Source organism: Cololabis saira, chromosome 4 (genome assembly GCF_033807715.1).
Source record: "Cololabis saira isolate AMF1-May2022 chromosome 4, fColSai1.1, whole genome shotgun sequence".
NCBI classification, from domain to species: Eukaryota; Metazoa; Chordata; class Actinopteri; order Beloniformes; family Belonidae; genus Cololabis; species Cololabis saira.
Window position 1 is genome coordinate 23,328,730 of NC_084590.1, and position 16,011 is coordinate 23,344,740.

The window sequence follows — 16,011 nt, forward strand, 5'->3', positions numbered from 1 at the left end:
GTCAATGTTCACCCATCAGCTTGCACACCGCCTTCTAAACAATCATTCATTTATTTTACATGCCTCTTGTAAATGTCACTGGATTTGTTTTTTGTTCTTGCATTGACAGATGTGGACGGATAGGGCAACGAAGAGGAAATACTTCAACAATAATAAGCATTTAACAAGTGTGAGATATTTGTGTATTTTCTTTCCACATCGTAGTTAACATGTGTATCCTTCAAGTTCCTAACCGGTCATTCATGTAAAGAAAATGACCCTGCGATAGACTGGCGACCTGTCCCGGGTTTACCCCTGCCTCTCGCCTGTAATGAGCTGGGATAGGCTCCAGCAGACCCCCGTGGCGGTTTAAGAAAATAGGTGGATGGGATGGAAAGAAATGTAGAAGCTGATTTTGAATCAAGGAGAGAGAGAGAAATGTCCAGTCATCGCAGCTCAATTGTTTTAATTTCATAGGCTGCGGGGACCCCAGCGTGTGAGCTTTGGAAAGTTAAAAAATTCCCTCTGATGAGCTTTTCGAGGCCAACATCTCCACTTGTCCTTTTCCTTTTCCACAAAGTTAAAATGAGAGACAAATGGGGTCACCTGAGACGTGTGTGAAGCTGAGAGGACTCTACATTTTATTCTGAGCGCTTCAAATTCAAGCTGCTTCTTCCCAAACCTGAATGACGATCATCAAACTTTAAATGCTACTTTCATTAAAAGTGATCAAAGGATGGCTCCTCTACCTCAATGAGCTTAAAACATGAGACCAAGTGTTTCTGGATTTTATCATTCAGTTTTTAACTTCGTATCATCTTCTCGTGCCTGGACGAAAACGTTGCACAGCAGAGACAGAAATATATGTTGTTTTCTCTCCCGACATCATTACCTCACCCTGACACGATGACATGTCTGCATGATAACACGGGAAAAATCTAATTTCCATGAATTAATCACGTGCTGTGGTGGATCAGTGTAGGGACGGGAAGGATGTGGAAACGAGTTGGTGAGTGAAGGCCGTGTCGTTTAGCAGGCAGAGGATGCCGCTGCTCTGGCCCTTTAGTGGACACAGTCAGGCTATGATCAGCATATCAATGCGCCACTTTCTGCAGCGCCGTCTTGGGACTTGCCAGGCCAAAATTTACACGCTTCCAACGCTGTATCAGTAACACTTTTGTTGACGAGCAAAAGTTTTTGTAAATATCAAAAAATGTTTTCTGAGTTCAGCTGGTGTGGCGCAGACTGAATGCTGCTCGTTACTTTGGGCTGCAGGGGACAAGAAGGAAAGGAAAGTTGGTCTTTCTGTGGATACAGTGACATGGATGTCTGCCCCACCTCCTTCAGGGCAGATCTTTGCTTCTTTCTATCTTTGCTCGAATTTCTCACCTCTGAATTGTTTGCATCACGTGACTTGTGTCAGCTGCTCTGTGCGGCTGCACTGTGAGGGGCTAAGAGACCATTTATGCATTGAAGCCAGCAAGCCGCCAATGCCAGGAGTCCTGTGCAGCTGGCGCTCCCATTCAACCCAACCAACGTACAAAGTGTCACTGTGGGCTAATTGGGCCACGTTCATGTGGGAACCAGTGGCACAGGCGTTTGTTCAGTCATCCCTTGAATGTTTTTTTAACATTTTTTTTAATTTTCTTTCCCTTGACTGTGAGATTGAAGGAGTGAATTAAGAGGAAAAAAAGAACTGATGCAACACCGACAAAATAGAAAAGATGACAGAGATCTTATAGTCACGTAACAGCCTGAGCGGAAACCCTTGGTCTCAGCGCTGAGTGTCCTCATCACTGCATGGCCTTTGTGCCGCAACACCCACAACAGGAAATGACACAAAAGTGACTTCCCTAATTGTTATTCTAAGTGACACGTGGCCGCAGCGTAAACAAAATGTTTTCATCACTGAATAAGTTTGTCAATAGGAGCTCTCTGGGAAAGGGTTAAAAAACGCTGCCATTGTGTTTTCTACATGGCGTAAGTGTAGATGAGTGCAACATGCTAAATGTCGTCGTCTGAACCAGCAGCAATATGATGGCGCTACTTTCTCACCGTGGGGATGAAAGTCAAGATAACAGGAATTGGAATTTTCTGTTCTTGTCTTTCTTGGGAACAATATTGTGTGTTGATCAGTTTTTCATTTCAGGAGCACTTGAATGATCCAACGGTGACACATTGCAAAAGGGTTCACAGTTGGTGTTTGAGCTCTGAAATATGAGAAGGATTGAATATCGCAAACATCTGCTTTTCACATCTCGTGCTCCATCCTCCAATCTTTGGTTACATAGTATAAAGTTGTAGATTAAAATCAGCCTGACGTTAAAGGTTATTCAGATTAAGGTGAGTATATTCTAAAACGTTTCCATTCAAACCCTGTAAATACTTGTTTTGTTTTTTTTAATGAACCAACCCCATTTGGATTTGTGATTCCTCATGGCAAGTAAACGGAAACTATCTAGACAGCAGGTGGATCAGTCTTCATAACTGAAGCTCATGACATCCTGAGCAGGACTTCGTCCCAACTAGAGGATCTAACAACAAACACACAGACTGGCAACCCCAGTTCCCTGCTCCAGCTTCTGCTGCTTAGGACGGCATGATTTCAGTATTACAGGCCACAGACGGGAGGGATTCAAGTACTGTATAGCGAATGGGCTAAGAAAAGATCAAGTTGTGCAGCTCCCACATACTTTCAGTAATATTTGCTCCACATTAAACAAATGAACCATCAGGGTCCAATCTAAAGTCCAGGTAGAGCCCACTCAGTCCACATGGGCAGGCACCGGTAGCCCCACCACGGACCTGACAGACGGGCCCATGGCAGACTAACTAACATGGGACACATTTTGCAGCCCATCTGTGGCTCATGGGACCCCTTAGCTCTCTTTGCTGCAGTGAATCACAATTATTTGAGATAATCCTGATCAAGCTAGAATTGATCTCATACCTGACCTCGTTGACAGTTTAGAAAAACAGACAAATATCATATTTCCACACTATTTTTCAGTGTTTAAAGAACTTCACTGCCTGCTGATGTGCTGACATCACCTCGTTGCACACACGTCCTCCGATGTGGACAGGTGCAATGTTTCATTTCTTTTACTAAAGTTAGAATTTTAACCAGACGTTGATATATTTATTTAGCTTGTGTTTTAATATCAATTACATTAAATGGCAGATATTTTTGATAAGGGTTTGGGATCATTAGTGGACTTATGGAATAAGGGCCTGATAAAAATTACAGTTAAATTGTTAATCTCAGTTATTTATATAACAAATAAGAGTTGAATTTTGCACAAATTACATATTTGTGAACAGAAAACTTAGTTGCCTCATTGCTTGAAAATGTGATGAAATGGGATTTAGAGGGACGTTGGGTGTGGAGGACGCCGTCTGTTGTTTTCTTGTTTTGACGGGACAGGAGATGAGTTATGAAATAGATCCACTTGTCTCTATTCTCAACTTAATCTCTTATTTCAGGGTGCGTGTTTTGATGAGATCATTGACAAAGATGTATACAAATATGATCTGGATTGAGTTTTCCGGCATGTTTAAAACGGCCCACAACACCTTCAACAGAGCGGTCCAGATGCAGTTCTCGTGAGAGTTCACTGCTTTGGTTCATCACTGTCTAGAGACCATGTGAGCGGTGCGTGCTCCTGCATTATTCCTACTTTTCTCTTTCCTTCATCCCTGCCTCGTTCCCACCACACCCCTCCTCCTGAGCCACTCTCCCTGTGATGTCCAGTCCCACCGGCTCACCCAGTGGAAGAGGAGGAGCAGACTCAGGACATCTGCGGGAAGTTAGATTATGAAAGACGACCCTGTCCTCTGCTGACCCAAGCCGCCACACTCGCAGTCCACAGTATGGCTCCCGACCATAGTGACAGGATACACGTCGGGCTTTGTTCCTCGCTCGCTGGCATCTCAGGGTGTGTTTGAGCCGGCTGTTGAGACCTGTGACTTTATTGGTTTGATTTCTTTCATTTTTTTTCCCCCCTCTCGTCTGTGATGTGAAATGTCAACCAGATGCTGCGCCAGAACTCCTTGTTTTGAAAACCATCTGAAACAGCTCAAACTCTGAAACATTAAAGGCCTCGAACTTGGCGAAACTGTGAAAATTTTTAAGGCTCGTTTTGAAATGAATAACAGCTACTATGACCTTTGCAAGTCAGTTCACAGCTTCAAACCAAAATATCCAGCTGATGAGCTTGAAGTTGTGAAGTTATTTATGGTAAGATGAATGACGGTAGGAATGGGCGATATTTTACCATTCACGATAAACCGTCCCCACGGTAAGAATTTGTCATCTCACGGTAAAAACGATAAATTGAGGAAATGAGCCAGAAAGAAAGAAAGAAAGAAAGAAAGAAAGAAAGAAAGAAAGAAAGAAAGAAAGAAAGAAAGAAAGAAAGAAAGAAAGAAAGAAAGAAAGAAAGAAAGAAAGAAAGAAAGAAAGAAAGAAAGAAAGAAAGAAAGAAAGAAAGAAAGAAAGAAAGAAAGAAAGAAAGAAAGAAAGAAAGAAAGAAAGAAAGAAAGAAAGAAAGAAAGAAAGAAAGAAAGAAAGAAAGAAAGAAAGAAAGAAAGAAAGAAAGAAAGAAAGAAAGAAAGAAAGAGAAAGAAAGAAAGAAAGAAAGAAAGAAAGAAAGAAAGAAAGAAAGAAAGAAAGAAAGAAAGAAAGAAAGAAAGAAAGAAAGAAAGAAAGAAAGAAAGAAAGAAAGAAAGAAAGAAAGAAAGAAAGAAAGAAAGAAAGAAAAGAAAGAAGAAAGAAAGAAAGAAAGAAAGAAAGAAAGAAATGAGCATGAAAGAAAGAAATGAGCCTGAAAGAAAGAAATGAGCCTGAAAGAAAGAAAGAAGAAAGAAATGAGCCTGAAAGAAAGAAAGAAGAAAGAAATGAGCCTGAAAGAAAGAAAGAAGAAAGAAAGAAAGAAGAAAGAAATGAGCCTGAAAGAAAGGAGCATGAAAGAAAGAAAGAAAGAGAAAAAGAAAAGAAAAGAAAAGAAATATTCCCGTTGATGACGTTTTTGTATTGGTATTTTTTTTATCGTTATTGGGTTAAATGCCAGAAATTATCGTGATACATTTTTTTGTCCATACCGCCCATCCCTAAATAACGGTCAACAAATACACAATTTATTAAACTCATCCAATGATATCTGATCTCATTAAAATGTCCACTTCCTTTTTAATGAATCCACTTCCAGGGGCACGGTGGCGCAGCTGGTAGTGCAGTCGTCTCACAGCAAGAAGGTCCTGGGTTTGATTCCCGCCGGGGACGCTGTGGGCGCTGAAGTGCGTGTTGGTTCCCCCATGACTTCGGTGCCCACACTTTGGTGAAAGGGCCTTTCTGTGTGGAGTTTGCATGTTCTCCCCATGTTCCCTTGGGTAGCAATGTGAGCTACCCTCACAAAAACATGCAACAGTCCTGGGCTATACATGCCCCCTCTGGCCAACCGGGGCGCCAGATGGGGTGGGGAGGATCTGGGGAGAAACCCCACCCTGTCTGGTGAAAAGAAGCTGCTCACTCCTCAAGTTAAGGAGGAGACCTGAGCTCTGAGCCCTGAAAATGGGCGTTTTTATTTCTGTCTTGTTTTTTTTCAATTTTTTTTTGTTTTTCTATTATGAAATGATAGAAAAACGTTTTCTCTTGCTTTAACATATATAAAGTGGTCTCCCCTCAGCCTGCCAACTCAGAGAAGGAGGAAAGCAAACAAATTCTGCAGTGTCTGTACAGCCGCCCGGATGAGCCATCCAGTGTGATGTGGCTTCTACGAGCCGTTCAGATTCTGCTCCTGTCGTTACATAACCAAAATGCAATTTGCATCAGTTGGCCTCTGATGCGTGAAACCACGCCCAAAACTAACTCCGCCGGCCGGAGCTTCCGCCATTTTTTCGTAGCGTTGTATCGGGTCATTCAGGCAGCCAATCAGCACAGAGCCTCATTTTCATAGCCCCGCCCACTCAGAATCCTGCATAGATAATGAGGTTAGAGAATGGGATGATAAAGACATGGCTCAGAGGCTGAATTTCTAATTTATTTAGCAAAAACAATCAAAAAGCTTGTTATTAAGACATTCAAGGCCTGTTTAAAATAGGTATTAGATGCCATAATAGTTCCCCTTTAAGAAATAAATGCCCTTGAGAGGTGTGTAATGTTGGAATTGTTTATTATTGTTATTTATGATCTGAAAGCTTTGATTGAACTGTTTTTATGAAAGTAGCTTGTCACTAATTCAGCACAAAGGAACGTTTGACATTTTTAATTCAGCAAGTCCCCCTGAAGGTGTGGAGGTTACCTGGCTTTTATGACGTTGTCCACGAAGACTCTTGTTTGGTCTCTTGCTCGGTCACTCTCATTTTCTCTCTGTCATTACCTCCTTGTGTGTCTTATTCACCTCTGACATGACGTCAACTATAACTCAATCCCTGTTGATGTGTGACATAGTGCTGTAAAACGATACACAGTTGTCTCCAGAGACCACCGGTATGGGAGTCAGGTTACTCTGGCTGGTTCTTACTGGTGGCAGAAATGGGGGACTGTGGCATCTATACGCCAATCAGATGTTCCTCAAACTGAAACTGATATTTAAACATGAGATTTTAAAAGATGTTTAAAGTTGATAGTTTACTATTAACCAGGCGGGGAGAGTGATACTGGTTTATTTAATATAGAAAGGGTTAAAAAAAAAAGACTGTCACTTAGGTAGAGCTCTGGGTGATTAAAAATGGGAAAAAATCGGGGATAAAAAAAAAGTGTTAAAAATGCTGAAGATGGGAAGTAAGATTTTGTTGATCTCTGACATGAATGTGAAAGAGGAACTTTTAATGATTTTTATGCTTCAGTCAAAAGAGATTTCATGGCAGGAAATCCTTAAATTTGCCAGAAGCGATGTCACTTGAGCTAAACCTCTTTCATCTTTTGTGAAACACGGAGACTTGTCGAGTCTTCCCACTCAGGTGAGATCACTGCTAGAAAGGGGACGCTGTAGAAGAAACATGCAAACCACTAAACATCCAACGAGACACAACGCAGCATACCATGACACCAGCTACTTTTTCATCACTAAACATTTTTTTAAACTGATTCAACTCTCAGACAAACCGGGCTTCTCGTGTGTGAGAACTGTGATTAACCCATTCATTTGCCAATGTTCTTAAGCTCTTTGTGCTGTGAACAAAACATTTAGCACTTTATTTCATCACTGCTCATTTCTTTTCTTGTATCAGATAATCAACTTCTCTTGTGCACAAGGTTGCGCTTCATTTCTTACATGAGATTAGTTAGGTGACCGAGTTCCTGTCAGATCATGTGGTGTGTGTGACCCTCTGTTGCTGAGCAGTCATGTAGTGTGAACAGTAAAGTTACTGGCATCACACATGACATTTGTGAAGGAAGAGTTCCAACAAATGGCTCCATCACCACAATTTGTTAGTTTTGTTTGTTGCTGTTAGAAGTCCTTCTTTAGAGTCACACAGTTTGACAAAATTAACACTATGCTCTATTCATCAACTTTTGACATTAGTGGTTAAAATCTGAAATGAAGTCATGATTCAAAAGCAGTCATTTTGTCATCAATTTCTATAAAATAGAGTCCTTCATGCAACCACTGGAGTCTAGTGGTTACAGAGAACGCAGGGTTAGAAACATCTGCATTGGCTGCAGTCTCAACTGTCACATACATATGTAGCTCAAGCTGCATTGACTATATGACATGGACGTGAATTTATAGACTTCAAAACTATGTCAGAAAGGTATGATCTTGGCCGACGGGATCTTTATAGATATTTCCAACTCCGAGATTATTTTGATCAGAATGTTGAAGGATCTATGCAAAGCAATGTATCAGGTATTACTCAAATGTTCGTTAGGGCCTAAAATTCAAAATTATCCAGGAAAATTATTGGTGAACTATACAGTTGAAATACGCGGTCAGAGAACAAATTATATTAAGACAAAATGGGAAACAGAACTGGGAATCGTTATTTCTCCTGAGAATTGGACTAATATTATAAACACACAAATTAACACCACAGCCTCACAACAGTGGAGGGACCTTTCTTGGAAAAACATGAGTTAGATTTTTTTTAAACACCAAAACAAAAATCCAAACAGACGGGATCACCGCCCAAGTGCTGGAGAGAGTGTGGCCACTGTACGGCGGACCATACACACATGGGTTGCCCTGTTCTCAAATCTTTTTTGGGATGAGGTACACAAAATTATCAAGGAAGTCCTATGTTATGACATTGAATTTACCTGTTTGTCCTTTTACCTGGGGAACATGGACCTGGAAATAGCTAAGGAGGACAGATATCTACTGAAAGTCTTTATGGCAAAAAGGCCATAACGAGGCGTTTCATAAGGAACCTCCTACTGTCAACGAATGGACAAATTATAAAAAGCAACATTCAAAATATGTTTGAATAACGGTTGACCTTCAGTCTGAGACTGCAAAAGGACAAGGGTGATGCTTTCTGGGGAAAGTGTGACGATTATTATATGTAAAGAGGAGACAACCTGTCTTTTATTTGAAATATTTTGTTTACTGAATGCAACAATAACTCTGCTATAATCTGTATCGATTTACTTGTTTCTGTTCTAGTGATGTTCCTTTGTTTTCTTTCTTTTGTTTTTGTTTTTTATCTGTTAAACATACTGCTATTGACCACTGGGGTATTTTCTGTAGCGCCATCTCAGTTACGCCATTGCTCACTGTAGGTATGTATGTAAAAAAAACTTGAAAAAAAAAAGTATTAATAAAAAAAAAATAAATAAAAAAAAACTGCCTCTGCATGTAGTTAGTTAGCGCTACGGCCAATCAGAGCATCGCACAAGGTGACGTATTCAGAGCAACAGAAACAAGTCGATGGTGGAGTGTGTCGCGTAGAAGAGTAAATTAAGCATTAGCTGTAGCCAAAAACAGCAAATACACCGAACTCTAAGGAATGATCTGAACTCCGTCTTCTGTTTTCAAAGAAAAAGTATTAATCTTTCACTATCGATGCCAAAGCTGCTATTCCTCAGCTGCAGCCATCTACTCTGTTTGCAACCAAATTACGTTGCTACCCTGTCGTCCTCCCATTAAGCCCGCCCAGAAACTCTTTCTACAAGGATAGACTGATTTGATTGGCTCCCTAATTTTGGGTGTAGTTGTTGAGCTTCAACAGGTGGTAGCTAGATGTACCTGCAAAGCAAATTTAAACATGCTTGTGGTACGTCTAGATTTCTAGGCTAGCTATTACTAGCATTGATGCTCTTTACTCTTCACTCTTTATCTCTGTCTTCAAACAGAAGTGAATTATGAAGAGTTTTCTGTAGATTTCAAACAAACATACAATTTCCCATTCGGATGAGGTTACATGATGGTCCCATCTCATTGAAGTCATCCTCTCATAGTCTTGTTGGGTGTTTTTACTGAAGCGAGGCTCAGAGGAAGGTTGAATTCATGCTTCATGGTTTGAAATGGCTCAGGGCTGTCTGTTTCAGTCGTGGTATTCTGTCCAAAACTCAGTAGACGGAATGCAATCAAACAAGTGTCATTATTTTTTAGTATTTTTTTATCTTGAATGTTGAATCCCCTGATTTTAAATGCAGCTTAAAGAAGATAACTCAATGTTCTGCTCCAGTGTAAATGCTCTGTCACATCTCTGTAATTTAAGATAGCGATGGCAGTGAAATAGTTTCTTTATTTTTTACCCGCAAGGCTCTACAGCTCCTCATAAGTAGCAAGCAGACAAGGCTTCCCAGCTGCTGCCTTGAATACTAACTCTGCAGAAAATGGGTCAATCAGGCGTTTCTTAACAACCTTGCTGCATCCTAGTCCCCATGTGGTTCGGGAAGAGACAATGCAACTTTCTGAGAGGTTCAAGTTTTTTAAGGAAATGCTTGCGTGAAAAAGCTGTGGGCTGATTCCTGTTCTCTTCCTTTCCTCCTCTTCGCAGGCTGTCAGCATCAATAAGGCCATCAACACACAGGAGGTGGCTGTCAAAGAGAAGCATGCCAGGAATATCCTCACATTGTCATGTGTCTGTGCAACGGCGAACAAGTCCATTCATTTCCATGTGTGTGCAGAGTAGAGTAGGAGGGTCATGTTGGTGCACAACAACAAACTTGGTGCAACCTCCTTTTCTGCACGTGCTCCTGCTGCAGAGGTAATTTAGTCAACTAGAAAACAAAAAAAGCTGCACGGTAAGGAGTTTTCTTCTATGTCTGATTATCAAACTTGCTAAAGAACAAAACGGCCATCTCAAATCAATGAGAGGTCAAATAAATAAATGTTTTATTAATCATTTGGGTTTTAAGTTAAAAAAGAGGGGAAAGCGGTATTGGCTTTTATGTAGAAGAACGTCACATGTGAGGCCAACTGAATATATTCAATTTTACTCTGATCAGCTATAACATTATGGCCATTGAATGGGCAATATGAGGAGACCCTGCTCTTAGTGTTACAGTGCAATGTTTAGCAGACCAATCATAAGCCCCAAGATGACAGCATCATTTCCCCTCCAGCAGGCCACCACAGTCCATTCTTATGCATTTCAGACAACAGAGAGTCTCAGTTTGGTCTCCCAACACTTCAGATGCCAGTCTGATGTGAGCTCATGACATCTTTGAGAAGCAGTTCCAGTTCAGAGACTCTCATCACCGAAGGGATGTGTTGCTAACATGGTACCTGCCACTCCAGGACAGCTCCAGATGTTCTTTGTCCAGGAACTGACCAGTCAGAGCTCTTTTGGGAACACAAGGAGGATGTTCTCAGTAGTGGTGTGGTCATGTTATGGATGATGGTTGGATATTAATAATACAGTCTCTCTGTGTTGCAATTTGTAAACATTTGTAAAAATGAGTTAATGTATAATGAGTACATCAGAATTGTATGAAAAGATACAAGTATGGATCTCCACACTGAGGTTGCGGAGGGAGATGAAGAGAGTTCATGAAGTATCATCATCATTCATGAGTTGGTCAACATTGTGACTTACAATTTAAGCCAGTGATCCTTAACTGTCTCCGCCACCTTGCATCTTGGGGACCCATCATGAGAAAGGCGCCCACACTTTCTGGGCGGTGGTCCACCGGCTTCCTCTCTCCAGCAACGCAGTGCTGTGCTGGAAGTTCTGCCACGTCTTCCACAAGCTGCTGCGAGACGGACACCCAAACGTACGTAAAGACGACTCGAGACTGTCCGCTCACACACCCCAGAGCACGCTATCGACTTTGTGTCTGTCCTGTAATTGAAAGCTTTCTCCTCAATTGTTCTCATCTGTTCTTTATTTCTTCAACGTGATGGAAATACTACCGCTGCCCGGTGTCTGCCGGCGCTCCAGGTGATAAAGGACTCCATGAGGAACAAAGCGGATTTAACTGATATGAGCAGGATGTGGGTAAGCAAAGATGCAGAAACTTGTTGAAATGCATTCACAAATGTTGGCCATAATGTTTTTTCTTGGACCTGGATGTTTTCTAGTGTAAATGATAAAAGGATACAATTACTAAGATTCTGTCTCTTGAAAAATATATATATTATTTTGTCCTTAGATGATAAATTAGGAGAAACGATAGCAGAAATGTTGAAGGGTTTTTAATCTGGCAAGTTCATTATTCCCATATTGGTCAATTATTTTAATCTACTTTTAACTCTAAACATTTTTAATTTCCTGCTATGATTAAAAATTGCAGACATGATCACCTTTGACATTAAGAAGGTCCTCCATGGAAAAAAATCCAGTTTATTCAAGTTTATTGTTTCAATCCAGTCTGTGAGAGCAACATCAGAACCAGACACCTAGTAAATGTACATGAAGCAGTTTGTGACCATTTTAAACTATTGAATTATAATATATATCATGTTATAGTAGTATCAGTGTTATCTATAATAAAACCAGCTCTTACTCTTGTGGAATATTGGATCAACCCTGCTCCCAGTGAGGTTAACATGGTTTGAAAAAGCGGTGCTGCATCAACTCCTTTTTCAAAATGACCCTTAATAGATGGCAGACAGACAAATCAACTCAAACTAATTTTAAGTAGCTCACGGCTGTGAACAGGACTAGCAGCCAACTGGATTTCTTCCACCTAAGACGAGTCACACTATTAATTCAAGAGGGATGCCTCACAGTCATGCATCTCTTCCTGTTTGGAAGGAAACCTGTTAGACCCATTCCAGTCCTTTTGACAACAATATTCATCCGTTATCTTGCAGGACACTCTTAATCCCTGCATGGGCCTGTTTGGTTCTTAATCCTGCTCTCTCACACGCTCTGAATATTCATAACAGTATGATATTGTTCTTGTCCTGTCTTTCATGTGCAGCAGAAAACATTTTCCAGCTGTGAATCTCAGCTATTTTTGTGTTTTTGCTGTAAAGTCCTGATTTAATCTTCGTGATTTGTCTGTATCAGTCCATTGCTTAGCATCTGCGCTGATAGTCCCTTATTTTCTTTTCCTACGCACAGCAACAAACTGATCATGAATACTGCAGTAAAGAGGTATAGGAAGTAGAAATGGCATCCGTCAGTAAAGTGCACTGAATGAAGGCTACTTTTAATTCAGAGTCAACCCATAAGCTTCATTTCACAGCTAACTAAATGAACTATTGAACTTATGACTGAATCTGCATCAGTCGAGCTGTGTGATGTGAGGGACTTGTGGGAGCAAACCAAACTTCATATAACCAACTAGTCTGTGGTCAGCAAAGTGGGATATGAGTTAAATCTCAAGTCCAAAATTCAGTAGATGTTAAAGTTAAGCGGAAATGTGAGGAAGGACACAGTTGTTCTCTTGTTTTGGTTCTTTGTGGGACATTTCTGCCCTCATCATTGGGGCTTGTTCAAGTCATCAGACTGACTAATAACACACTGCAGAACTGCACTTAGTGTAGATGAGAAGTGTTATTATTGAACACATTTAAGAATGCACATATCTTTCAGCATCGATTCAATTATAATCCATTCATCTGATATAACTGATATTATTTCAGTATAAACCAGTCAGTCAGTAGCCGGTTATAAAGACATGATAGAGTTGTAAACAGGAACGATCTTTTGTGTAAACTGCAGTTAACCTGAATGAGTCTCTGCCTTAAAGACGCTGTTGTTTAACCTCTGGGTCGTCTGCCATTATGTTTGGCAGCTTATGCAACATTCTTCTATGCACTATCAGCTCCAGGGGTTTCACAGCAGTTCACAGCACACACACAGACCTTTTCATTAGTTCATGCAGTTTTTTCAAGTCACTGGTTTGCCACCACACCAGCAGATGACTGCAGATGAAACCATACTCCCCATCAGCGTCTTATAGAAGACTTATAAAAGTTCAGAGGTTATTGATTAAACTTTTACAGTTTCAGAAACCCAGTCAGTCATAAAATCAGAAGAGCAACTCCTCAGCTATGTCTTGGGCAACGCTGCGCAGGGCGGAGGCCGCGATATGCTTGCTATGCGGACTCAGTTTTTGCTGATGTCACCAGGCAGGAGAAAAGTGGAAGTTGGGTCTCTGTGACCGGGGTTGTGGCATCTCTTTCCTGTTTCACTCCCAGTCCCCAAGAAAACGGAAGTGCAACGCAATTACCCAAATAGCTTTGGATGTTCAACCTTTTCCCACCCTAGAAGGACAGAAATATTTACACTACAGCCTGCTGTAACTTCAGACTCGACTGGTATCACCACAGCTTTTACTGAGAGGATTTCTTGTGCACATTATACCACATTGTTTAGATAACTGATTCCCCTAAAATTCCAACTTCCTTCTTCTGTTTCCTTGAACCATCCAATACATCAGTTTTCTAGCAGAAACAAGGCTGTATTCTGTCTTTGATTTTCATGATTTTCCTCTTTCCCCCCCAGGGCCACCTGAGTGAAGGTTATGGGAAGCTGTGCAGCATCTACCTCAAACTGCTCATCACCAAAATAGAGTTTCACGTCAAAGTGAGTTGGCCTGGCCTACAAAAGCCTGCACCAGTCTCCCTCATCACTCGTTATCTTTGTCTCAGACTCTCCTTTTAGCGCCTACGCGTCTCTCCAGGGTGAACCTTTATAGAGAATTCCAGCTAATGGACTCTAAAACATTTGTAATGTAGCTCTGTGGAGCCAGCTGAGCAGGGGTGGGGGGGGAGTTGACGCCATCACAGGAAGATGTGGTTGGTTGTTGCTCTGCTGAAGGGGAGACGTTTTATCTCACCCAAGGTTGAGGGCAGTCTGGGAGCGCAAACTCCAACCTAAGCATCAACTCAAGATACATGACGCTTTTGTGATGCAATCTTTTTTGATCCCCTCCCTACTGGCAGATTCTCCCAAATGCGTTGCATTTGCTTACACACCATCAGACAAGTCGTCTGAAATCATCTCAGCTCTCACAGAAAGAGATTGCCTGATAAATATGTAGCTGTGGGTTCACAGTGATCCCGTGAAGGCGGTATAACCCCTCCCTAGAATGCGCCTTCACTAAGCATTACTTCCATAAACTGAAGACTGTCCCGTTCCTCTACTTTGCCGTCCACAGTCAGCAAAAAGTCTCTTAATGTCTGGTTCCTGGCTGTTACTGGTTACTGGCTGTTTCATTCGATCGGCGCCTCAGATATTTCTTCTCACACCATTTCATGGAGTTTTAATTGGTTGAAATTCCTTGTGAAACTTCACTCACCAAATCCTTGCATTCCAAGTCCTATAAATGTTCACAGATACTAGATACTTGTACACCACATCGTTGAAGTGTTTGCACTTAGTAGTTGGCCTGCAAACAAACTGGGCCATTTGCAAGCGACCACAAAATTTGTCTGCAAAAATGTGTATGAGGCTAGCATCTTTGCATCTTCGCCCTGTATGACCAGTCTTTACACTTCTGTCCATATGAGGACACAGTAATTCCTCAGACTGTTAATTTTCCAGGCAGCAGACAAACAGATTTGCCACAGTTGAATGCAAATCTAAATTTAACAGGCAGCCAGAGATTTTTTTTTCCTGGTTTAATCAAGCCTCAAAACGGAGAACCTACACGATGGATGGGGACTAAGTCTGACAGCAGTCAAAGGGCATTAAGACCCGAGACTGTTACCTGTTGCTATGACTAGTGACAAGCGTCAAAGCAAACCCGACTGGGCAGGAGAGCCCGTGGCTGCTGCACACCCAGGCCCGTTTTAAATCATCAAATGTGAACTCATCTGCAGAGGCCTTGAAGGACTCAAGAGCTCTGCACATACTTTTGATGATTGAATATAGATGCGAGGCCTGTCTTACACAGTCTCACAGTGTTAGGTGGAGACATCCATATCCAAAATAGTTTTACAGTGACCTCAAGATCTCAAGCAGGTCTCCTGCACGTCTCCCAAGACTAAACGTCCTGCAATGAAGCTATTGACAAAGGATACCGTTTACCAAAACTTGCTTGTTTTTCTAATGGGGACTTATTACAGAGGCCATAATGTGGGGTTGAGAATAACCCAGAGCTTCAGTTGTCAAAGAAAAGTGGTGAAGTGGAAATGCAACACTTGCCTAATGCCCATAATAGTTCTTTATTGTTTGAGTTTAATCAGCATTCAGTGAACGTCATAAACATCTGGCAGTGAACTAACAGGTTCTTGCCTCAGACGGATGTCTGGAGGCTTGAACTTTTATCATTTTGAGATTAAAGTTTCATCCTGTTGTCTCCTGTTGCAGAATCCTCGTTTCCCCGGAAACCTCCAGATGTCAAACAGGCAGCTCGACGAGGTGGGAGAGAACGACGTTAACAACTTGTGAGTGTTGTATGCTGCTGCCGTGGATGTTTTTTGTCAATTATTTTTCTCCTCTACCTAGCTGGGCTCATGTACCAGCTGAACCAGTGTCTCGTCCTGTTAACGAGTTCTAGCGATGGGTGAAAGAGTTGAATTGTGACCAAACTTTAAAAAATGAGCTGGTTAAAGTAAGCTAATCAAATTGAAGACGGCGCAGCAGATGAAAACGTAGAAACTCACAATTACAGAGCTCTAAGAGGGATCGCTTTTGGCCTGCAACCCATAAACAGAAGCAAGTCAAAGTTTTGCCTTTAGTGTC

At 41.5% G+C, this 16,011-nt stretch overlaps 1 protein-coding gene across 1 annotated transcript in view; it reads left to right on the forward strand.

Moving 5' to 3' along the window:
• hip1 (huntingtin interacting protein 1) overlaps positions 1-16,011 on the forward strand; it is a 65,906-nt gene that overhangs the window by 22,153 nt on the left and 27,742 nt on the right. Inside the window, exons 2-6 of the mRNA XM_061719189.1 lie at positions 9,925-9,988; positions 11,001-11,143; positions 11,311-11,367; positions 13,828-13,908; positions 15,637-15,713. Of these exons, the coding sequence (XP_061575173.1) occupies positions 9,925-9,988; positions 11,001-11,143; positions 11,311-11,367; positions 13,828-13,908; positions 15,637-15,713 (422 nt within the window). The remainder of the gene's footprint in view (positions 1-9,924; positions 9,989-11,000; positions 11,144-11,310; positions 11,368-13,827; positions 13,909-15,636; positions 15,714-16,011) is intronic.